This window comes from Vipera berus, assembly GCF_964194415.1.
Source record: "Vipera berus genome assembly, chromosome: 1".
Lineage (NCBI taxonomy): Eukaryota > Metazoa > Chordata > Lepidosauria > Squamata > Viperidae > Vipera > Vipera berus.
Genome location: NC_138202.1, coordinates 292,465,400 through 292,491,348, shown reverse-complemented (window position 1 = coordinate 292,491,348; position 25,949 = coordinate 292,465,400). Strand labels below are relative to the sequence as shown.

At 36.7% G+C, this 25,949-nt stretch overlaps 2 protein-coding genes across 3 annotated transcripts in view; one reads left to right on the top strand and one right to left on the bottom strand.

The window, feature by feature from the left end:
* DPY30 (dpy-30 histone methyltransferase complex regulatory subunit) overlaps positions 1 to 25,949 on the top strand; it is a 50,077-nt gene that overhangs the window by 10,832 nt on the left and 13,296 nt on the right. The window lies entirely within an intron of this gene.
* Positions 1 to 25,949, bottom strand: part of SPAST (spastin) — a 49,654-nt gene that overhangs the window by 16,187 nt on the left and 7,518 nt on the right. Inside the window, exons 2-9 of one of the 2 annotated variants that reach the window (XM_081313574.1) lie at positions 21,599 to 21,685; positions 17,379 to 17,462; positions 7,786 to 7,881; positions 4,994 to 5,172; positions 3,231 to 3,364; positions 2,826 to 2,919; positions 633 to 707; positions 123 to 194 (exon numbers count right to left, since the gene is read on the bottom strand). In XM_081313574.1, coding sequence (XP_081169700.1) covers positions 123 to 194; positions 633 to 707; positions 2,826 to 2,919; positions 3,231 to 3,364; positions 4,994 to 5,172; positions 7,786 to 7,881; positions 17,379 to 17,462; positions 21,599 to 21,685 — 821 coding nt within the window. The remainder of the gene's footprint in view (positions 1 to 122; positions 195 to 632; positions 708 to 2,825; positions 2,920 to 3,230; positions 3,365 to 4,993; positions 5,173 to 7,785; positions 7,882 to 17,378; positions 17,463 to 21,598; positions 21,686 to 25,949) is intronic. The other variant, XM_081313575.1, reaches the window with a different exon arrangement.

The window sequence follows — 25,949 nt, the reverse complement described above, 5'->3', positions numbered from 1 at the left end:
TTAGAAACAGATAGTTATTTCCAATGTACTGGAATCTGGTGCAAATATGGCTCCATTTATTTTTTTCAAAACTTCCTAAGATATCTCTTTAACCACAACCATAATATAATATTGCTACTCACATATTTTGATGTCAGACTTGCAGCACTTATGTTAAAGAAGGTTGAATTTGATTCTGCAGCCACTGCTTTGGCCTATGTTAAAAAAAATACTGGTTTAACACTGCAACATAATACAAAGCATATAGCATCTTTCAGCCATGTGTAAGCATAATACAATTATCCTTATCAGCCAGAGTTCTGCTGAACTGTAAATTTCAATCTATCTTTAGCAACGTACGTTATACTTTTAAATGTCTGCTGATATAGTTCAGAGTTTACTTTTTCTTGTAAGATACTGTGAAATTCTGAGTAGTCTTCCAACTGGAGTACCCATGACCCAACACGGAACTGCTCTCTTATTTCAAAATGATAGGAAAGAATATTCCTTGTGTACACGTTTGTTTCTTGTCTTAAAATGACAGAAAAACACACTACCAATTTTCAGCAAATATAAACAGATTTAGAAGGCATTCTGGGGGAACAAAAGAGGACATTGCCTGCCCACGTGATAGAGGAAAGCCGCTCTCTTACCAGCATCGTCTTCCCGTTTCCTGGTGGGCCAAACAACAACAATCCACGTGCAGGAGCCCTAAGTCCTGTAAATAACTAGAAGATCGACTGAGTTACATTTTGTTCCATTTTAGTAATTTTACTGCTGAGAGAAGTTATTATTAATGTGTTTTGCAGAAGATATTAAAAACACTGGCCATCCAGATCACTGGATACTTTGCCCCTGAGCTCTACCGTATTTTTTTCTGCTTGATAAGGAAAAATAGACCAAAACAGACCACAGACAAAAAGAATCAAATAATACAAAAGAAAATTATAAAACTGATCCTTAAATTACTAAATTTAAGAGATATTATTTGGAACTCAACGAGCTATAAGTGCTATACAAACAATACACTTTCAAGAGTGGAATTAATTTAATTTTTTACTATTATAACTTGTTAATCATTTTTCAAGCAACTAATGCTATTATAGCCTATTAACCAGGATTGCATCAGTTCTACGTTTTCTTCACAAATTAATATTTAGGTGTAAGACATCTGATAGAAGAAAAAAGAGACAGCAAAACTGCCTCAAATTGGCTGTTCTGGCAATATATACTGTGGATTTATTTTGTTAATTGCCTTTAGTCTTTATCTTAAGAGAATGAACATGTAACATACAGCATATATTAGTTGGAATGATTATATAAAGATTTTTCTTGTATTATAGCATCAACAACAAAGTTGTCAATTTTTCTTTCCTGCAACATCTTTAAATATAGCTTGAAGAGAAATTTAGCTATGATATGAAAATGTGATATACAATAGTATATAAATGAAACACAATGGAGGTCTTTAGACTTTCATTGTGATACTTTTCACAAGAGACCAAACATTAATAAGAAAAGACTACAGTAGCCATGCATCAGCAAAATTCACATCTCAAAAATTCACACCAAATGGATACAAGCAGGGTTGTTTTTTTAACAAACACAAAAATTATGCCTCATAGGTAAATATAAAACATATAAATTTCAGAACAAAATCAACATTTAATTACCATTTGATTTTTAAATATTCAAGAATATGGTTTCTGGTAATTTAGATTACATTTTCCCACCTTCTATTATTAGAGATGGATTGCAGTGGCAAGCATTTTTGTTCATTCAATTGCCAGAGAACTGAACCTGGACTAATTGTACTTAACTACTTATTAATGGTGATGTTATTTCAATTGTCAATTGATGCAAAAATGCAAAATCTGAACTCTGATGCCAAAGTCTGCTGAAAGATTTAGAAACCAAGATGACCTGGTCAAATATTTATATGTATGAACTCTAAATCAAATATTCACCTGCAAATTTTTAAGAGTCAAATCAAAACTATTTTCTGAAAGTTGTGTTCAAAAATGTTCAAACTGCAGCAGAGATAGGAAGGCTGGGGGTTATTAAGAATGGCCATGTCATTTAATGATTATCACTGCTTGCACCTGTAATGGGCAGGCTCCATTACAGTCATAGGTCAAAGACTATCTGTAGACTGATTGTATCTTTAATACTGGTTTGGAGATACACTTTGCCTGCCAGCAAACTAAACAGAAGGGTAACTTTCACTTTCATTAGGTTTCTGATCCAGCTCAACAAGTTCATTGGCAGAATAGAGGAGCAGTTTTGTCAGTTCTTCCATTCTACTGTAGATTCCTAGAACACAAAAATCTGGTTCTAAAAATAGACCATCTGGAGAATATGGAAGAGTCAGTGGTAGGTGGTGCATATGAAGAGATGATTAAAATTGTTCCTCCCTCTCTTCCTAGGAAAGGAGGATTTTCAGTAGAATTTCATTTAGAAATTGATGATGCCAATTGGAAGGACCTAGAACTGTTTTAACTGAAAATATAATTATGCTTTGTTTAAACTTTACTACTGAGAGCTAGCAGCCTGAATGTATAGTGGGGGAGTAGATAACATTCATTTTAGCTCATTATTGAGCATGCGATTAATTCCTAGAAACAGTGCCAGTTTTACTCCAGCATCTAATCATATACTCCAGTTGGACTTTGATATAGAAAAACTGTAAGTAATAATTACACATTATAATAGATGCAAATATAAGAAATATACATGTTACTTGAATACATCCAAAATGCTAAATTAAAAAAAAATCCAAGTAAAATCTACCAGATAATGAAAACATAGAAGATGCAATAAAACAAACCAGGAAACAGATTGCTTACTTCAGGTCTAAGTGATGGAAGGATAACAATTTCTTGCAGTGCCTGTTTAGCCAACTCCTGCCCAGCAATATCATCAAAATTGACAGATGTCCCACTAACAAATACAGAATAGTAATTAGTGCAACAATGGGCATCTCATTCTTCCAGAGTGCAGCTGAGTATTTCACACTCTTTGTCTCAACTGATTTTTTTTAAAGAAAAACCCTTACAGTTAAGAAATTATTCTCATGTACTGTATATTAAATATTATTATTTTTAAGAATATTTTCATTTCTTCCGATCCAAATCTTAAACAGATGCAGAAAAAAATATGAACAATACTTGCCCTGAAAATAATTACACTTGATATTTACTAAAAAGCATTCCCATCCCACCATCCACCCATAAAATACTGCTGGCACTTACCTGTCTACAATTTCATTGAGAATGAGATTAGCAAGGTTACTATCCACATTTTTGAAAGTCTTCGTGTCTTTCTTTTTTCGTACAGCAGATGAAGGAGTAGAAGGCTTAGTGGTTCTATTATTTTTTGGAGTAGCCTAAGAAAATGATTATTTCAAATGTATTTCAATATTATTTAAAAAAAGAATTTGATATCAGTTTCAGTAATCTAAATTTCCATTCAGCATCTGGCTAATCAATTAAACAAACCTTTGATATGATACAAGTTAACTTTACTTGAAAAAATACGGAAAAACAATTAATTAAATGTTGCAAAAGATTAATGAAACATTGATTATGTGCCATAAAGGTAATGTCAATTCTTAGCAACTATATATATTTCCTCCGTGGTAATATAACATACTGTTATAAATTCAGGAAAGGAAAGAAAAGAGCATAAATATATAATAGAATGTGGAAAGGAACCATTATAGTAAAATGCATAATTATTCTGTAGATAAGTAGAGTTCTATATCTCTAAACAAAAAATGTATATCCCATATTATTTATCAAAGTTTTAATTGCTTTTAAAAAAACTAATTGTTTGAATAAATAAGAGACAAAATGTAATAATCCTTCCTTCCAATGCCTCACATAGCATGTAGATAAAAAGCAAAGGTAAAATCTGTATAAGAACTCTGTATAACCACTTTAAGTTTATGGCAGTGATATTCTAAACTATTTTTTTCTACTCTAAAAATAATAAACCCAAAAGAAAATGAACTCAGTATCACCATATGCACTTTTTAAATTTATGGTTTTAAAACTGTCAGCAAAATAAATTAGAATAGTTGAATTCTTAACTATCCTTAATAGTTCTACTATACTGAGAATAAAAATCTCTGTGTGCATCATACAACACTGACTTTTTATTAATTTTAAAAATGATAAATTTTAGCTTTTCCAACAGAAAAAAGTGTCCTATGTTTTTGATCATTTTGCTTCCTCTTCTCCATATATTTTTTCATGCCAATATTTTCCAGGCATCTTCTTGCAAATACCCATAACATCAGTGAAATCATTTCTCATCCCTTATCCTTGGAGTAGTTTTGCAACCCAGTTGCCAGCTTGTAAAATATGGGCAGAATTCAGCTATTTCCAATGGTAGAAACCTCCCATCAGCAAAATGGGGAATACATACAGGGGTCTGCAACCACCGGTCCGTGGACTGGTACAGGCCGTAGCATGCCAGCAACCGGTCCACACAAACAAGCAAAGCCCCATCCGTGGGATGCAGGCAGCACACAAAACCATGTACCCTCCAGGCTATGGAAAAACCTCTCTCCATAGAACCGGTCCCTGTTGCCCAAAAGGTTGTGGACCTCTGCTATATACTGAACATTCTTCCCCTTATTTTCTGTCAAATCACTGAAAAGTATTTTTCTACTCTTATAGCAGATATCTTCTACTGATAACAAGGACACTAGATACATCCACAACCTTGATCAAAATTAAGAGCAAAATAACTCCCTAAAATGAGTTTGGGATTACAAACTTACACAATTCTCTTATAGTAAATCACATCTTTGCTCCATTAGCTTCTATGGTATGTTCTAGACAAGAGTCTCAAACAGCCTTTTCTAGTAATATCAATAACTGAACTTAGATTTTGTTGCATGCCAAACATGCCATTTAGAAAATGCAATTCCTTAATTTTGAATTGTAATTTTTCTATGTCCTAAATTGACAAATATGCAATATACTGTACATACAAGCTAGTGTCCTACCTTCTGAGTTGCAGCTGAAGGAACTCTAGGTGCAGAAAAATTAGAAACTCCAGTATAACTAGGTGTTCTTTGGTGCCCAGAAAATCCTCCGGATCCAGCCTTTGCCACAGATTTTGAACGAGGAAGTGAATTACTACTGTGAGACAATGGATCCTTCTTTTTCGGAACAGTTCCATTTTCTACAAAGAAAAAGAACAAATTTGTTACTACGCAAAACATTCAAGTCAACTAGTTGCATATTTACCTATTTTTAAATTGCTACCATCTATTAATTTAGTTGATTTATAAGACTGATTTCACAAAACAACTCTAGCTAATAACATAGGGTTAACTCTCATAATACAAAATAAACAATAATATAAAAATATATAATTTAATGTATTTATCTTAGCCATTATAGAAAAGTGTATAAACTCATTATCAGTGTGAATAGACCACCTCTGAAACATAATGTGATTTATTTTAATAATGTTGCTTTCTGTTTGCACTGGTATTTTGTAAATTTTATTGAGTAAGCTAAGCTTTCTAAGCTTTGTTAGAAAATTTTAGAACTAAAACGATTATCATTTCCTGCAGGCATAGCCAACATATCTAAACACTGGGCTACACTATGTATACTAAAAATGACCAAAGCTTAAGAATTCTTAGCTTTTTAAAAAAAAAACTCAGAATATTTATAGAAGTACATTTTTGACCAGGAAGCATACAAATATCATTGCAGAATTCAAGCAACATAAATTTAGAATGAAACACAGTACAGGTTGTGTTCGCTTAACAACAACAATTGGGACCACCAACTCCATTACTGAGAGAGACATCACATGGCTGTGACTTGCAATTTTACCGCTGGCTTCTCCGTTGACTCTGCTTGTCATAAGCTAGCTGTAGAGCAATCAAATGGTGATCATGTGACTGTGCTATGCTGCAACAGTCATAAACAGCCGCAGGCTGTGAAGCACCAAATCTCAATCACGTGACTACAGGGATATTGCAAGAATCATTAAGTACAAGGACCAGTCATAAAGTTATTTTATACAATACTATAGCTTGGAACGGTTGCTAAACAGAGCAGTCATTAAATGAGGACTACCTATAATCAAAAAATCAGCAGAAGATACATCTACAGAAGCATAAAAAGAAAGTTATAATGTAACTATGAAGACCAATAGAAAAACTCTAAAGGAATATATTGTCCCACTACTTACATACGTCCCATTTATCAGCGACACATGGCTCCTGATAAGATTACTCTCTTGAGAATGCCTCTTGAGATTACCCACCCCTGACCAGTGCAGTGAAATTTTGGATCTAAGTGGAATTAAATTAACATATATGGACTTTTTGTTACCTAATTACATTTTCACTATTCTAGATTATTGGATAAAGGTTATCAACAAGAAAGCAAGCAGTTAAAATATTTCTGAATACATCTTAGAAAGTTAGATTCACTCTTCACTTAACATTAGGCACTTATTTATCAAATTTATATGGTCACTCAACTCATGAGAAGTGACTCTGGCTAGTGTACAACAGTCAATAAAATATATATTTATAAATAAATATTTAAAAATAAAAAATCAGGTTTAAAATGGAGATAACTAAAACTAAAAATACATGCAAAATATGTAGCACCTCTCAAATATTTTCAGAATGAATAATAAAGGATTAAAAAGTATCAGACAAATCAAGCAACAATAAATTTGTCAACATTATTTGCTTTGATATGGCAGCAAAGACACCATGTAAGATGCCTAAGAATAAGACTCTTATCAGGTAGATACTAGAGCCACAAGAGCAACAAAGAAGTTTATATTAATGTCTGTGAAAGTTATAGAAAAACTAGGGCTCAGGATACCCGGCTCCAAATAAGAGTTTAAATTCTGTTTAAAAATAGTGAAAAGACGAAGTACTAACTAGATTTCCAGACAAGCTTCACCAGATAGTGCAGGAGTGGATAACTAAAACTTAAAAGATGCTCACTTGTTGTAAGCCACTTAGTTGCCTTGAACCGTGAAATGTGCAACAAATAAATTTAATAAATAAATAAAACCATGCAATAATTATTTTTAAGATTACACAGAAACTGGCCGATCTGGCTCAAACAGCGAAAATATTACACACCATTGAACAAGAGAACTTGGGTTTTGGCAGGAGAGGGATGACCATGCATTGAACTTAAGATACAACTGTATGTTAAATAAAAATATTACAGTGATATTAACTGGACTAATGTATCATCAACTGGCACTCTAGCCAAAATGGGTTGACGTCTGCTTCACTAGGCAACCATTTTCTATTTGTGCTCCTGACAAGATCTTCAGTCTCCTGGTCTTTATACAAGCCCACTGTTGATTCTAAATAACATTTTAGTATTTACAGTGCCTCACCTGATCCAAGCATAAAAATGAGATAGAATATTTGCCTGTTTAGTATGTTTCTCTTCAATACTACGTATATTATCATAATATCCAACTCCCAATTCATTTATGATTTTATTCAATGATTCCTTATATGTTAAAAGCACAGCCAATGTGGATTTCAAATAAATTCGGAATTTGAGATGTGATAAAGATACTATGTAATAATAGAAAATACCTGTAGCTCGGGTTTTAGATTTTGGCAGTGGTTTGCTCTCCAAGCTAGTTTCAATTTAGTTTCTGAATGTTTCGTTACCAGATTAGGTAACATCATTGGTAGGATTTTCTTATTTTATTGCTGCATATTTTGTTTTGATACGGTAGATATGAGAGACATCCCCCTAATTAATTAGGTGCTGGGAAAACCAAACCCACCTGACTGGAGATGTCCATTGCGGCATACCAGGTTAGTATTGTCACTACGGACTTCCATTTGCAGCTTGGGAATTTGCTTAACTGCCTGCATCTTCTCTATGCAACAGAACAGAGGGAGGAAAAAGGACAAATAAAAGACAAAAAATGAACCAATGAAAGTTATGTATACTGGTAATACCAAAATGATTTTGCTTTTAGTTGGCTTGATTAGGATTAAAGTTACAAAGCTAATGTTTACAATGTTATGAAGTCAAATCTGATTAATAAAATACAATTTATGTAAAACTGTGAACTGCAGTCAATAACTGCATATTTAGAAATAGTAAAGAAAAGAACTAGTGGGGTTCTTTAAAATCAATGTGCAAAGAATTATGATGAGTTCTACATATCCTCTAAGACAATCTACAACTTGTTGGTTCAATCTGCAGCTATATTTATACTAAATTTTGTTAACAAATATTTGTTTGGTAAGTATTTCATTTTAAGCAGCTAATGTATATTTGTAATCTACAGGTTATTTCAAGTTGCTACACAATTCTATAAATAAGAGCACAAGAGCCCTCCTTTCTGATCAAGTGAACGTTCCCTAATCATTAAGTAATTGTTACATAACTGAAATAAAATTACTACTTTTCTATCAATAAGATTTAGCACTGCATTATAACAGAATTAGAAGCTCGCAAGTGATCATTAAAAAATTATAAAACGTCACCTATTCCTTATACTTTTAGTTATCAATTATCACCTTTTGAAATGAACAACTTATTAGATATCATCCTGAATTTGACTGTCACCAATATTTACATTCAAATAACCCCTTTGCAAAATCATGATCTTTTCCTTTTTTTAGAAAACAGATCAATACCCATCTCTTTTGTACTTCAAAAATAAAACCATTTTAAAACAAATCTATAGCTCTTCAATACACATTTAGCTAAAAAATGGTATTCCGTAATTACAACTTTCTCACTATCTAAGAACATACATTCCTTTTTGACACTATCATATATTTTCACGTAAAAGAGTACTGCAGTATAACTTTAACTAAAAAAGGCATCACACAAAATACAAATTCAATTTTTAATATATGCATTTTTTGAAAAAAGATTCTTACTCAGCCCTTTCTAAAATCTTAAATAAGATGGCCAAAGTTTAAAGAAACTAAAGACTGTGATACCTATCTCATATTTCTTCTCTATGGTCCTTTCTTATATACTGTTACCCAAACGTCCATAGTCAAAAAGATGGCCATTGGGGTGTGTGTGAAAGCCCTAATAAGCAGGCATATACATAGAATGAAGGCTACTGCTAAGCTTGTAAGCCGCCCTGAGTCTTCGGAGAAGGGCGGTATATAAATGGAATTAAATAAATAAATAAATAAATCTCTATGCAGAACATTTATTCCATAACATCTACATCAACCTTTCTCAACTTGGAATCTGCAAGAGTCTCTAAGACTCTGTAAGACGTCATGATTGGAAAAACATTTTTTTTTAACAAATGCAATGCTAGCGTTCACAATGATGGTGATTTTTACACATCACACAACTCAGCTTCTGGCCCAACACTTTGCTATTGTTGTAAATGTTGACAAATGTGGGTTGTATAGGTTACAAATAAGTGTATTGTAAAGTTTTTGTACATTTTTGTGAAAAATACTTGTTTAATTTTTATGTAGGGATTCACTAAGATCTGAAAATTATTTCAAAGGTTTCTCCAGAGTAAAAATTTTGAGAAAGGCTAATCTAAGACAAGTCATTAAGACTGCTAAATCATTTCTAAAAGTTATATGAAAATTATACTTCCTTTATTCACCTTGAGGGTGAACACTAATTTAGAGCTACTGTTCATATGCATGAAAAATATAATCAGTAATGAAAAAATTCCACTAACTTCATGTTTATTTCAAAACATAATTCACAGGACTCATATTTGCTTACACATAAAATCTTGACCTCCCGCAAGAATTACTGATAACACAGCTGAGTGGAAATGGTAACTGGGCATACTGCCAATTACATACTATGGATAAGAATATCAGTAACAAAACCATACATAGATTTTCAAGCTAGTTTCATTTCTAAGTGCTTTCTTCCCTTTACAAATCCAAACTGTTTATTAAAGAGCTGGGAAATAAATGAAAAGGACAGGATAACAGCTGAAGAATAAATGAAGGAATTTAGGCCATAGATCAAATAGAAGATCAATTTGATGTTTAATATCATGGTGGAAAAAACATTTATTCCTCTACTCCATTATATTTACACAAAGCAGGAAAGCATTGCATTTCTCAAAGTGTAACATCTCCTTTGAAGGGAGCCAGAATGTATTATTCTCTGTAGTTAAAACTGAGAAGACTCGCTTGAACTGAATGAACATCATTGCTGAGGAAGGTCTTAGAGACATAACTCATACAATTGCTTGTATTGCTTTGGCTTGCACATCACAAGGATGCAAACGGTGTATAGCAATATAAAAACTAGGAACTACCTGCTCAACTGGCCTCAGGTTAAGAACAATTATCAGTACCTCTTTGTAAGTGATAATCTTTCTCAGCTTAAAGGAACTAGTAAGACCTCTCTATTGAAAACACTCTTTACTGGGGAGATCTGTGCAAATACTGAATAATCTGAAATATTCAGTTTTTAGAAAAGCGATTGATCAGGTTGTAACTTTCTCATTCAGATATATCTTGATAATTCTAATTATTTGGATCCATGTCAATGGGCTTTCAATAAGAATATGACATGAAACTACTTTGATGATGACCTTGTCTACAAACTGGATGATGCAGCCTTGTTAAATCTCTTGGATCCTTCAGTGGCTTTCAGACTATTTAACATAGTATTCTTCTACATCATCTGACTGATGAGGGCCTTGCAATACTCTTGCAGGTTCCAGTAATTCCTTACAGTCCTAGTTCAAAAGGTAGTATTGGATCACTATCTTCAACATCTAAATCATTATCACGAGAGTCCCAAATAGTTTTATCCTGTCCCTATTCTGTTCGGTATCGTCCTGGAGAGTTTCAGAGTAAGATATCATAAATATTACTTGGTGCTCCCTATCATCCAACTCCAAGAAAGCAATTGAATTCTGGAAAATGACGTGAATGGGCCGAATAAGCTAAAATTAAATCCAATAAGAGAGGGTTTCAATTATAAAGAGAACTGAAATGTGGGACTGATGTTCAACCTTACTGGAAGGCAATACACTGTCTAAAAGCAGACCGTCTGCAAGTACTATTTTATCTTCTAATTCACAAGTGACAAAAGATACTTGAAAAGCACCCAGAAGCTTCAGCTGGTATAGAATGCGGCAGCATAAACAACTTTGAATGCCCCTAGAATGATGCACGTAACACCTCTGCTATGTGAGCTGAACTGAGTACCAGTTTGTTCTGGATCCAATTCAAAATATTGGTTAAGACCTTAAAAACCTTACATGGCATGGGCCCAGATTACTACAGAACCATTTTCACCCCATAATGTTGGCCTGTCTCACTTGATCAGGCAGGGAAAGTATGCTGTGGATCAGTTAAAGAATGTTGACTGACAGGGTCCAGGTAGAGAGTCTTCTCTGCCTTTGTCCCCACCCTTTGGAATATCCTCCCATCAGAAGTAAGGCAGGCTGCCACTTTCCTGGCCTTTTGTAAATGCTTAAAGACCTGGCTCTGTCAACTCCAAAATGCTGGGGTATATTTTTGCCTATTTATCTTGTTGGAAACATTATATGACGTAGCCTTTTTATATCTGTAACAGCAAAACCAAACAAAGTAGTGTCCTATAGCACCTTAAAAATATACCGTATATACTTGAGTATAAGCCGAATTTTTCAGCCCACTTTTTGGGCTGAAAAACTCCACTTCGGCTTATACTCCAGTCAACAACAAAAAAAAGAACTTCTACCCCCATTTGGAGAGCTGCTGCTTTCATCAAACATGGACGAAGGCAGCAGCTCTCCAAACGGGCTGCGGCGGTTTGGAGAGCTGCGCGCGCAGCTCCGCCGCCACCTCTGCAAGCCTCCGCTAAGAGAATGGGGCGGTGGAAGCTTGCCACCCATTTTCTCGGCGAAGACTTGTTTCGGGGGATCCAGCCTCTGTCACCCCCTTCTCTCAGCTGGGCAGCTGAGAGAAAGGGGCGGCAGAAGCTGCATCCCCCGAAAGAAGTCTTCGTCGCTGAGACAATGGGCGCAAGCTTCCCCACCCCACACTTCGCGGAGCGCTCCAACGCCTTGTTCTCTCGTCTCACGGAGACTTGTTTCGGGGGATCCAGCCTCTGTCACCCCTTCTCTTAGCTGGGCAGCTGAGAGAAAGGGGCGGCAGAAGCTGCATCCCCCGAAAGAAGTCTTCGTCGCTGAGACAATGGGCGGCAAGCTTCCCCACCCCACACTTCGCGGAGCGCTCCAACGCCTTGTTCTCTCGTCTCACGGAGACTTGTTTCGGGGGATCCAGCCTCTGTCACCCCTTCTCTTAGCTGGGCAGCTGAGAGAAAGGGGTGGCAGAAGCTGCATCCCCCGAAAGAAGTCTTCGTCGCTGAGACAATGGGCGGCAAGCTTCCCCACCCCACACTTCGCGGAGCGCTCCAACGCCTTCTTCTCTCGTCTCACGGAGACTTGTTGCGGAGGATCCAGCCTCTGTCACCCCTTCTCTTAGCTGGGCAGCTGAGAGAAAGGGGCGACAGAGGCTGGCTCCCCCGAAACAAGTCTTCGTCGCTGAGACAATGGGCGCAAGCTTCCCCACCCCACACTTCACGGAGCGCTCCAACGCCTTGTTCTCTCGTCTCACGGAGACTTGTTTCGGGGGATCCAGGCTCTGTCACCCCTTCTCTTAGCTGGGCAGCTGAGAGAAAGTGGCGGCAGAAGCTGCATCCCCCGAAAGAAGTCTTCGTCGCTGAGACAATGGGCGCAAGCTTCCCCACCCCACACTTCACGGAGCGCTCCAACGCCTTGTTCTCTCGTCTCACGGAGACTTGTTTCGGGGGATCCAGCCTCTGTCACCCCTTCTCTTAGCTGGGCAGCTGAGAGAAAGGGGTGGCAGAAGCTGCATCCCCCGAAAGAAGTCTTCGTCGCTGAGACAATGGGCGGCAAGCTTCCCCACCCCACACTTCACGGAGCGCTCCAACGCCTTCTTCTCTCGTCTCACGGAGACTTGTTTCGGGGGATCCAGCCTCTGTCACCCCTTCTCTTAGCTGGGCAGCTGAGAGAAAGGGGCGACAGAGGCTGGCTCCCCCGAAAGAAGTCTTCGCCGAGAAAATGGGCGCTGAGATTTTCTCGGCGAAGACTCATCTTCTCCCGTTCACCTTCAGCAGCTCCGCCAGGCCCGTCCAGTGCCCTGCTAGGGCAGGGCAGAGCCGGCAGTTAAAAATAGGATGCAGATAAAAGGAAAGGTAAGGAGGGGTTCAGGTTGAGAGGAGAGGCTGCGTAGCCTTAGTGTAACTCCTGTTTGGGCTGACTGGGTTGCCTCCGATGGGCTCTGACAGTGGAACAGAATGGAATAGAAAATATGGAATGGATTGGAACAGAACGTAGAACAGAACAGAACAGAACAGAACAGAACAGAATAGAATAGAATAGAATAGAATAGAATAGAAATATAGAAATAGAATAGAATAGAATAGAATAGAATAGAATAGAATAGAATAGAATAGAATAGAATAGAGAATGGTAATAAGAATAGAATAGAATAGAATAGAATAGAATAGAATAGAATAGAATAGAATAGAATAGAATAGAATAGAAATATAGAAAGTGAATGGAATAGAATAGAATAGAAATATAGAAAGTGAATAGAATAGAATAGAATAGAATAGAATAGAATAGAATAGAATAGAATAGAATAGAATAGAATAGAAATATAGAAAGTGAATAGAATAGAATAGAATAGAATAGAATAGAATAGAATAGAATAGAATAGAATAGAATAGAATAGAAATATAGAAAGTGAATGGAATAGAATAGAATAGAATAGAAATATAGAAAGTGAATAGAATAGAATAGAATAGAATAGAATAGAATAGAATAGAATAGAATAGAATAGAATAGAATAGAAATATAGAAAGTGAATGGAATAGAATAGAATAGAAATATAGAAAGTGAATAGAATAGAATAGAATAGAATAGAATAGAATAGAATAGAATAGAATAGAATAGAATAGAAATATAGAAAGTGAATAGAATAGAATAGAATAGAATAGAATAGAATAGAATAGAATAGAATAGAATAGAATAGAATAGAAATATAGAAAGTGAATGGAATAGAATAGAATAGAATAGAATAGAATAGAATAGAATAGAATAGAATAGAATAGAATAGAATAGAAATATAGAAAGTGAATGGAATAGAATAGAATAGAAATATAGAAAGTGAATAGAATAGAATAGAATAGAATAGAATAGAATAGAATAGAATAGAATAGAATAGAAATATAGAAAGTGAATGGAATAGAATAGAATAGAAATATAGAAAGTGAATAGAATAGAATAGAATAGAATAGAATAGAATAGAATAGAATAGAATAGAATAGAGAATGGTAATAAGAATAGAATAGAATAGAATAGAAATATAGAAAGTGAATAGAATAGAATAGAATAGAATAGAATAGAATAGAATAGAATAGAACAGAATAGAATAGAATAGAATAGAGAATGGTAATAAGAATAGAATAGAATAGAATAGAATAGAATAGAATAGAATAGAATAGAATAGAAATATAGAAAGTGAATAGAATAGAATAGAATAGAATAGAAATATAGAAAGTGAATGGAATAGAATAGAATAGAATAGAATAGAATAGAATAGAATAGAATAGAATAGAATAGAATAGAATAGAGCTGGAAGGGACCTTGGAGGTCTTCTAGTCCAGCCCCTTGCTCAAGCAGGAGGACCTATACCAGTGGTGGTGAACCTATGGCACGCCTGCCAGAGGTGGCACTCAGAGCCCTCTCTGTTGGCACGTGCGCCACCACCGCTGCCAGCAGCAGGTCCTTGTTGGTTGGTGGACTGGAAGAAAAGGGAGGGGGAAGCATTTTACATGCGTGCATGCGCGCACGGGGCCACGAGCAGGCACATGCTGCAAAGGGGGCGGGGCTAGTGCCTGCGTGATACTCACTAGCCCAGCCCCGTTCTCACGTGATGCGGTGCCTTGTATCTGCACCCTGCGGCACGGCGGTTGGCGTTTTTGTGCCTTGCGGTACGGTGGCCCATTTTTTGCTCCCCCTTTTTTTTCATGCCAGAGGCGGCACTCAGAGGCGCCTCCCTGTCCCCTCCCCTGAGGGCACCAGAATGCCGATGCTGCCTTGGCACTTTGTGATAAACAAGTGGGTTTTGGCTTGCGGTTTGGGCACTCGGTCTCTAAAAGTTTCGCCACCACTGACCGATACCATCTCAGACAGGTGAATGTCCAGTCTCTTCTTAAAAACCTCCAGTGATGGAGCACTCTTGATTTCTGGTGGCAAGCTGTTCCACTGGGCAGCTGAGAGAAAGGGGCGGCAGAAGCTGCATCCCCTGAAAGAAGTCTTCGCCGAGAAAATGGGCGCTGAGACGCCTCATTCTGTCGCTCAGCGGAGACTTCTTTCGCGAGATCCAGCCTCTGCCGTGCTGCACCGAGAGAACAGCAAGCCACCCCATTCTCTCGGCGGAGCACTCCACCGCCCCATTCTCTCGGCGGCTTGCCACCCCGTTCTCTCATCTCAGCAGAGACGTCTTTCGGGGGATCCAGCCTCCAGCTGCTGCATTTCCCAGCCTCGGCTTATACTCGAGTCAATAACTTTTTCCAGTTTTTGGGGGTAAAATTGGGGGTCTCGGCTTATACTCGAGTCGGCTTATACTCAAGTATATACGGTAGCTAAATTTCTATCCATCATGGCCCACCCTCTAGATTGCTCCAGGCATCCAGAAAAGAGCAACAGCAATTGGAAGCCTTTCAGGAAAAGACTAAAGTTTTGTCCTATAAGCACTGTGGGGGGAAAACTCACTATTATCAAAGCTGCAGGTACAGGAAAGGGTGAGGAATCAGCAAAGGTACAATTCCACACCATAGGATTGTAGTTTACATTTGACACCTCATACTTAATAGCAAGTTATTTAATCCAATATATGTTACAGCTGCCTAACATTATTCTTGTTAAAAAGTTTCTGTTTGTCATTGGCTATCAAACATGTATTTTTATACATTTCTATCTCACAATTTTTCTGACCACCGTCAATGACATTTAGAGATGCAATTTTAAGTAAACCACATACATATACACAATCTTATTGGCACCATTCCTCCAGACTTAAAATGTTCTGCTCCTGATTTCATTTACTGTACTCTAAGGATTCCCAATCTTTTTATCTTTGAACTTTGAGACACTGTTGAGTCCCACAACAAAATGGTGGCTATAGAAGCCACCTAATACAAAATGGCAACTAGATCTACCAGACTAATTACAAAAGAAATGTCAAAAAAATAATTGGATAATCATGAGAAACACATGGAGAATGCACTACAACTGTTTGAAAGAGCAGCTAGGAAACCTAAAGAAAGTATCTACTGCATTTTTTTAAATCTATATTTTTTAAATCTATATTTCTCAGTTAACACTGGCTTCCTAGAACAATCCAAGTAGCTAAAGAGATAATAAATGGGATTTACAAAATCATAACCCATCTGATTTAGGAGCTTCATCTTTTCTAGGTACGAATTCTATGTCCTTATTTCTTCCAATAAATAAGCAAAGCCAAGCATGTTATCCTAGCTTCAACCCTATGAGACGTAAACCATGTAATGTGGATAAATGATTTAACAGCATTTTCAAGAAAGCCAGCAGAGAATAAATTAGCTTAGATACTGCTATCCTTAGAAGTCCACAGCTAATTGTGATGACTGAAAATAACATGTACGTGCTAATGTGATGATAAAACCCAACCCTTACTTACGTGCTAACTTTTGATCCAAGTAGGTAAATTGCAGAGCTTGCCTCGTGAGATCATTACATGTTTCATTCCTGGCCTCTTCAGACATTTTTGCTGCTGTCTAGTTTTATTTTGCTTCAATCAATAAATGCTTTAATTTAAAAGATTTCAATTTATGATAATGTGTCACTGAATTCATTAAGTATTTTATAAAGGTCTATATTCACGAACTGATTTCAGGATTTTGTTCAACAATTTACTGCTTTTCATCAAAGTAATCTGCAGTTAAAACTTATTTAGCTTAAAATTTGGCAACATTTTTCTCTATGGGTTTTCCTTCTAGGATGCACTTTATACTATCTTCTATTAATGCTAATTCTGCACCGGTTGCTTAGCCATTTCAAAAATCAAGTTAAGTACATGCTGCATTTTAAAAAGTTTTTTGCAAAAAAAACCCCAAACCCGTCACTAGTTCTTCAGCTTCCCCTTTAAAATATCAGGAGGCCAAATTTTGATAGTATACTTGCATCTCTAAACAAGTACATTTACACAAAATGAAATATATTGGTGAAACATATGTTTTATTTTTTAAAAAAAATAGTTTTAAATCATTTTTCTCTCCATTAATAAATCTTAAATATTTACACTTTACACTATCAGTTTTACAATTTTCTAAAGTAACAACATTAAGTAGTACCTAACAGCTGCAAACGGTCCTTGGCCATTGCCAAATTTGTCATCATTTTAGACTGGAGGCGACGAGCTCGATCATAATGGTCTCCTTAAAGAGAAAGTTAAACATTCAGCAAAGGTATAATAGCAATATCTCTCTTATACTCCAGCAAAAGTAATTAATATAAATGGTAACTAATAAAATAATATAACACTATATCATACTGTACCCACTTGGAACAAATGAAACTAGAAGCAAAAGGTTTGGCAAAAAAAAAAACCTCTAGGATACTACTACAATTACACAGGGTTACAAACTATAGACTCCTAAGAATTGATAAACAAATATATATATATTTTCTGTCCCAAAATACTCATATGAAAATACTATGAGTTTTAGAATTCCTTTGGAAAAGTGATGCATTATGACTACAGATTTGTAAATCTATGCCAATATTCCGCCAGAGAAAAGTATTGTCCTATTAAAGACTACTAATTCCAAAGAGTAAATGATTATTTTTGAAGCATTTTTAATAAAAATCAAAAGTATTTCAAGGTGTTTATTTGATTGGATCTTAGCTTTGTGTCATAAATTATCGAAGTTAATTATAATGTGTTAACTCACATTATAATTTTTATACAGTACAGTAACTGTTAATTAAGTATACATTTGTTGCTATTTTCATACCAGGGAATCAAACATGATCCAAAATTCTGACTTTTATGTTACCCAATTTTCCCAGCTAAAACTATTATCAGAAAAACTCACTAAAGCCATAATAACTAAACCAAACAATACAAATATAAACTATATGTTCAAATTTTTGATTCAGCTAAACAAATAGCTGCTATGTACTAAACTTAGTCCTACAAATTTGGCATTAGCTGTAACTTTGAAAGAGACTAATTATTCTTTGTTTCTATGACTTCTCCATACAATCCCTTTCAAAAAGATAATTGACAAAAGACATGATATTATAAGCAATGGTAAAAGACTCAGGTATTCAATAATTATTCTATAATTATTATAATCTATCCAATGATCAATATCCAATGATCAATTTCAATATATGTAACAGCCAATCTAATGTATCTAGGCAGATTACCTAATAATAATCATTAAAATCATTAAAAGCTTTTTTTAAACACTAAAAAGCAAAACAAAAACAGTAGCAGAATGCAGCGCAATTAATCAGTTGTGCAGAATAACTATAAAATATAAAATACACGATTGCAGAATAATAGAAGTAATAAAAAAAATCAAGCTGATACTAAAAAAGGAAGGTTTTCCTTGACAGCAAAGCATAGGAACCAGACATAATTCCTTGCCAAGTGCTTCTAGAACTCTACAACAGAAGTCTCTTCCTCATTTCACCTATCAGAGAAACACAGAATGATTGATCAATCTGAAAGCATATATAAGTGAGAAAATTCTTTCCCCAAATCTTTCAGAGGTTTAAGGATCAAGCCTCAAAAATTGAATTGGATCTGCTATGTAGAAACAACAGAACAGCCAATGCAGTAGATGAAGTGCTGATATTTATCTATTTATTTATTTACTTATAGGACATGTACAGCTCATATCTACTCATATACATCTTATACATCTCATATACTGTAATGATTCTGATGATTCACAACAATAAAAAAGCCAAAAACTAAAGTACTCTTCTTCCCAGATACCAGATTAAATAGCCTACTAGTTCAACCCTCATCCTAGCTCAAAGCTTGAGAGAAGAGCCAAATCTTCACAGCCCTACAAATAGCTAAAAAGATAGGCATCTCAAATGGGATCTCAAATGGGATGCTGGACTGGGGCAGCCCCCAAGAAAGCAGACCTCCAAAGTTTCACCATATGGCAACTTTTAAGGGAATAGACTCGGAGTGCCCCCATACTATCTTAGTAGGACAAGGAAGAGGTACCCTCAGGAACCTGGCTCTCTGCTGTGTAGGGCTTTAAAGGTGATAACCAGCACCTTGAATTGCAACCAGAAAGCAACTGGGACCCAGTCCAGTTCACGTAGCAGTAGTGCTAATCGGATAAACTGTAGGGCACACAAAACTGCAGTGCCACTGCTTTCTGAAGCAGTGGCAGCTTCCAGATGGTCTTCAAAGATAGCCTCATTTAGAGTGCATTGCTGAAATCCAAATGGGAGGTAACTAAGGCATAAGTGGCTGTGACCAAGGCCTTCTGGTCCAGAATTTTTTTCCATTTATTTATCAAATTTTAAAACCACACATCTCCCTCACAGAGACACTCTGAAATGAATATTTGGTGCACAAGATGAATTTGTGCAAGGGCCGCACTGGTCACATTTGCTATCTGTTCTTTCAGCAGGAGCTGAAGAAGATCTTCAAATTGCGCACTATTATCTGTCTGGGCTCTGTTACCCATTGCAGAGTTTGAGATGTCAACTCTCCTGATTCTAGGGGGAGAAAAATCCACAACCACTCCACTTTGCTAGGGTTGAGTCACCCCCGGTTTGTCCCCATCCAAGTCCCCACAGCCTCCAGGAATTGAGCCAGCACCTCTAAAGCTAAATTGTCCAGCATTGGTTAACAGAGGTGGCTAATGGAGTAGATGACATCCCATCTCCTTCCTGTATGCACTTTGCTCCCTCCCTCTTTAGCCTGGTTAGTTTTATTTTACTTGAATTTTAAATTTATGATCTTTATTGTTTTAATGTTTTACAGTGCATTTTAATTAAATGTCTGTAAGCCCCCTTGTATGGGCAACATACAAATTTAATAAATACATTGGGACAAGATATACAATTGGGTATCATCAGCATACTAATAATTCCAAAGATCCTGCCAGCAGATGACCTCCCCAGTTGCTTTATATAGATGTTAAATAAGAGAGAGACCCAAGTCCTGAGGCATCCAATATAACATGGGACTACAGCTGGACCTCTCCATCTGCAAACACCACCTGGTACTTGTCATGGCAAAACAAGATCCACTACAAAACAGGTCATACACTGTGTCACCCATGCTGTCTCAGCACCAAAGGCCAGCCTGAATCCTGATGGAAAAGCTATATGATATATTAGCCAATTCCAATTACAACTCAGCAATTTTATTTTGGAACAGGTTTTTTTTTGTTTTCAAAATTATAAGCATCATAGTAATCCAGTTTTGCCAAATGTATTTGAATTTTTATGATTATACACATTATAGCAATAACCAGGAAGTCTTCTAATGGTAGCTGGCCCTGTTGAACATTATTTTTTTATTTTTATTTTAATCCCATTTATATCCCGCCCTTCTCCGAAGACTCAGGGCGGCTTACAATCTAAGCACAAATCAAATGTGCTTAGCAATTACAGTAGTCCTCAGTTAATGACCACTCATTCAGCAACCATTTGAAGTTAGAACAATGCTAAACAAATGGTACTTACATCCAGTGCTTGAAAATCCATCTGTCCCTCCACACCCATAGACACAACTCAGAAGCTGGACAACCGGGTCTTACTTAAAACAGTTGCGATATCCAGTTGTCATTTAATCACCATTTGCAATCTTCGTTGCCAGCTTCTCACAAGCAAAGTCAAAGGAGAAGCAGGCAAGGAAGGTTGCATGCTGGTCCTGCTCCTTTTGCTCCTGAGGAGCTTGATTAGGAAACTCACATTGCATAGCATAGAATACAAACCTCCAGCCGCATTCTGTAGGGTGCACCTACCAGCCCAGTTGCATTTGTACTAAGCTACAGCATCCTTATACTCATGTCACAACAGCTACCTGCACACTCTCTTACACTCTGGAGCACCCACCCACCCACCCATCTGCACTTGTAAAACAGCAACTACCCATCCATCCCCACCTGGTTGTACCCCTCATCCACCCACAGGCAATATGGGATATGAGGTCCTGCCTTGGTGTGACATGAGAAAAGTGTGCACTAGAAGGCAGGCCTTCTCAGTGGTTCTGTATACAGTACCGACCCAACAGCGTACCTGGGCGCCTCTCCTCTAACATTTAAGATGCTACAAAAGATCTTTTTTGTATCTAACCTGAGCTAAGAGACCAGTATGTCATTTTATTACAAGGCGTGCATTTTATCTGAATGTAACTGAGATCATTAGAATGCTTATTTATTATAATTGGGTGGTATATCATTTCTGAAAAAAATAAATCCTATGGATTTTGCAGATTTCAAGATTTCTTCTTCCAAACTGTCTATTCAGAATTTTCAAACCATACTGACAGCTTTTCTCCTTCATACAACACTAAAAATGAACTTACCTTGACCAATAACTAATATAGCTATTCCTTTCTCGAGTTCTTCAATTCCCTTTCTATACCATTCAACAGCTTGTTCCTTTTGTCCTGCTGGAAAAAAAAGTGAGTTCTATTATTTTATTGTGAAAGAACATCAGATACTACACAAATCATAAGTATCTGTACCACAATAACCAAAATTTGAAAGAAAATATAAACACAACTACTCCAAGTAGTCTTAGACAACAACATTGAAAAACTTAAGTAACTTTCTCTTATTAAAACAAAGATAGGCAGAAAAAACAATACTTTAGAATAAATTTGATCCTCCTGTAGTTTGCCAATAAAAGGTAAATGCTAATTTTATAAACAAGATCTGTTCAATTCACAGCATTTTAGCAGACAATTACATCTAGGGTAAATTGTCCTGTACCAGACATCACTATAGGCATGGATCTGAAGTCCATCTACATACTCCAGAAAGCTTGGATTATGGTGAATGGAAATCCAGAAAGGAACAAGACAGGGCTGTCCTTTATCCCCTTTATGATTTAATCCAGGTTGGAACTGTTAAATAGAGATATTAGATAAGACAACAGAGCAAAAGCACACAATTAAAAACTATGTGCATTTGCTGGCAATTTGATATTGATTGTGAAAGACTCACTAGAGAACATTGAATATGTTTCGAGAAAGATAAAAACCTCAGAAAACAAAGATAAAAATGTTTGGAGAAATGGCAGGTTTAAAAATTCACAGCATTTTAGTAGACAATTACATCAAAGGTAAATTGTCCTGTACCAAACCTCACTATACAGGGAGTGCAGAATTATTAGGCAAATGAGTATTTTGACCACATCATCCTCTTTATGCATGTTGTCTTACTCCAAGCTGTATAGGCTCGAAAGCCTACTACCAAGTAAGCATATTAGGTGATGTGCATCTCTGTAATGAGAAGGGGTGTGGTCTAATGACATCAACACCCTGTATCAGGTGTGCATAATTATTAGGCAACTTCCTTTCCTTTGGCAAAATGGGTCAAAAGAAGGACTTCACAGGCTCAGAAAAGTCAAAAATAGTGAGATATCTTGCAGAGGGATGCAGCACTCTTAAAATTGCAAAGCTTCTGAAGCGTGATCATCGAACAATCAAGCGTTTCATTCAAAATAGTCAACAGGGTTGCAAGAAGCGTGTGGAGAAACCAAGGCGCAAAATAACTGCCCATGAACTGAGAAAAGTCAAGCGTGCAGCTGCCAAGATGCCACTTGCCACCAGTTTGGCCATATTTCAGAGCTGCAACATCACTGGAGTGCCCAAAAGCACAAGGTGTGCAATACTCAGAGACATGGCCAAGGTAAGAAAGGCTGAAAGACGACCACCACTGAACAAGACACACAAGCTGAAACGTCAAGACTGGGCCAAGAAATATCTCAAGACTGATTTTTCTAAGGTTTTATGGACTGATGAAATGAGAGTGAGTCTTGATGGGCCAGATGGATGGGCCCGTGGCTGGATTGGTAAAGGGCAGAGAGCTCCAGTCCGACTCAGACGCCAGCAAGGTGGAGGTGGAGTACTGGTTTGGGCTGGTATCATCAAAGATGAGCTTGTGGGGCCTTTTCGGGTTGAGGATGGAGTCAAGCTCAACTCCCAGTCCTACTGCCAGTTTCTGGAAGACACCTTCTTCAAGCAGTGGTACAGGAAGAAGTCTGCATCCTTCAAGAAAAACATGATTTTCATGCAGGACAATGCTCCATCACACGCGTCCAAGTACTCCACAGCGTGGCTGGCAAGAAAGGGTATAAAAGAAGGAAATCTAATGACATGGCCTCCTTGTTCACCTGATCTGAACCCCATTGAGAACCTGTGGTCCATCATCAAATGTGAGATTTACAAGGAGGGAAAACAGTACACCTCTCTGAACAGTGTCTGGGAGGCTGTGGTTGCTGCTGCACGCAATGTTGATGGTGAACAGATCAAAACACTGACAGAATCCATGGATGGCAGGCTTTTGAGTGTCCTTGCAAAGAAAGGTGGCTATATTGGTCACTGATTTGTTTTTGTTATGTTTTTGAATGACAGAAATGTATATTTGTGAATGTTGAGATGTTATATTGGTTTCACTGGTAAAAATAAATAATTGAAATGGGTATATATTTGTTTTTTGTTAAGTTGCCTAATAATTATGCACAGTAATAGTCACCTGCACACACAGATATCCCCCTAAAATAGCTATAACTAAAAACAAACTAAAAACTACTTCCAAAAATATTCAGCTTTGATATTAATGAGTTTTTTGGGTTCATTGAGAACATGGTTGTTGTTCAATAATAAAATTAATCCTCAAAAATACAACTTGCCTAATAATTCTGCACTCCCTGTAGGCATGGGATTTAACTGAAACATGTTAAACTTGTTATTGTTTAAAAGAAGTAAATAATAGTACCATAATGAATATATCAGACTAGTATTACATCAGAATCAGTGAAAGGCAATGAAATATAAATACAACACTAGCTAAAAGGTATACAGCTGACAAAGTCAGCACTACAGAGAGAAAATAAAGCAGCTTACCACACTACCAACATGAGAAAATGTTTATGATTGCCATTTACTTCTGTACTTTCCTAACAGTTAAAGAATTAAACACAAACCCACATTTGATTCTATTCAATATATTACAATATAAAAACTAAAGGAACACGTATGTCTTTAAAGCACTTAAATATCTAAGCTAAGTCCTAAGCTAGTTCTAAGCTTAGGTAGTATTTCATATTCTAACTTAGGAAATAAGTAGTGCCCGACTTCCAAAAATATTTCAATAAATAAACAAACCCCTCCTATTTTTTGTCTAGCAAGACCTTTTTTATATTTCTCCTTCTCATAAGTTAAGCCAAGATAACACTGTTACATTAATTCACAATACTCTCACCTGGTATGTAGGACATGCTAAGCTATATAGCAGTTCAGAATACTGTACTATAATAATCTTCCAGAAAAGCAAGAGACATGGATGGAATTGAATCTCTAAAGCAGGGCTTTTCAACCAGTGGTACGGGTACCACTTGTGGTACATTGGCACCTGGCAGGTTGTACACGACCATCCTAGAAAAGTGGTAGCGGGGGAGGGGAATGAGCCTGAGCGAGAGATGGCTGGAGCTGCAGGGCTGTCAGGGCTCAGAGGAAGCGCCAGGATCAGCACCAGGCTCCAGCTGGAGCCCAGAAGAAGCACCGATCAGCTGGAATGTTGCAGCATCTCCAGGGTCTTGTGATTTACATTCAGATGCTTGGCAACTGATTCATATTTATGACGGCCGCAGTGTCCCAGGGTCATGTGAAGTGACCAAAACCTGCTTCAACCACCCAGCAGACGGGGTGAATAAAAACCAAACACACTCCCACCCCACCCCCACTGCCAATCCTCAACAGAAATGCTCACATCAATGAAAACCTCAGACAGGAGGAAGAGCGCCGCCGGGTGGGCAGGCAGGTGTTTTGCTCGGCTGTGGCTTGGGGGGGGCTCTTTTTTCAGTGCCACTGTAACTTCGAACAGTCACTAAGCAAACTGTTGTAAGTCAAGGACCACCTGTACTTCATCACTTTTTTCCTTTTTTTTTGTCATCACGTTTTTGACATCTTGCTAGGTGACTGGTGGTACTGGGATGTTGCCATATCCTAAAAGTGGTACAATGGGTGAAAAGGTTGAAAAGCCCTGCTTTAAAGTAGATAATTATACTTCCTGAACCTTTCCCCCCCTCTATTTGACATTATTTGACATTAACCATTGGGGGAAAAAGAGGGAACAACTCAACCTGACCTCAACTAACTTGTATAAAACAACACTCAGAAATTACAGCTGCCAGCCCCGACAAGCATTGTTGTACAATAATCAAAGTAGTAGACAATTTGCAAAAAAATAATTAAACTATGTTTAGTGTATAGTGCAAATACAATTCTTTTATTATTAAGGGATTATTAACAAGTTATGAAGCAAGATAAGTTATTCAGAACAGGGTCACAATTTCTTACTTTTTTATCTGTAGCTATAAATTCTTCATCAAAACAATTTTTGTATATTTTTTCTGTGACCTCAGAGACAATTTTATTCCATTACTACTACTATCAAGTCATAATAATAAATAAAATTATTATTATTATTATTATTATTATTATTATTATTATTATTATTATTATTATTATAGATGTATTGCAGCCACCTGAGTTGCTTACAATATATGAAAAATACAATTAATACTGTTAAAAATCTAACAGCCCAAACAGATCAATTATAACAGTAAAAAACACACCAGTGTCTTCACAAGCACTCTAGTACCAGATCTGAGAATGGAGCTAGGTCTTAAGGCTCATCAAGAGTTAA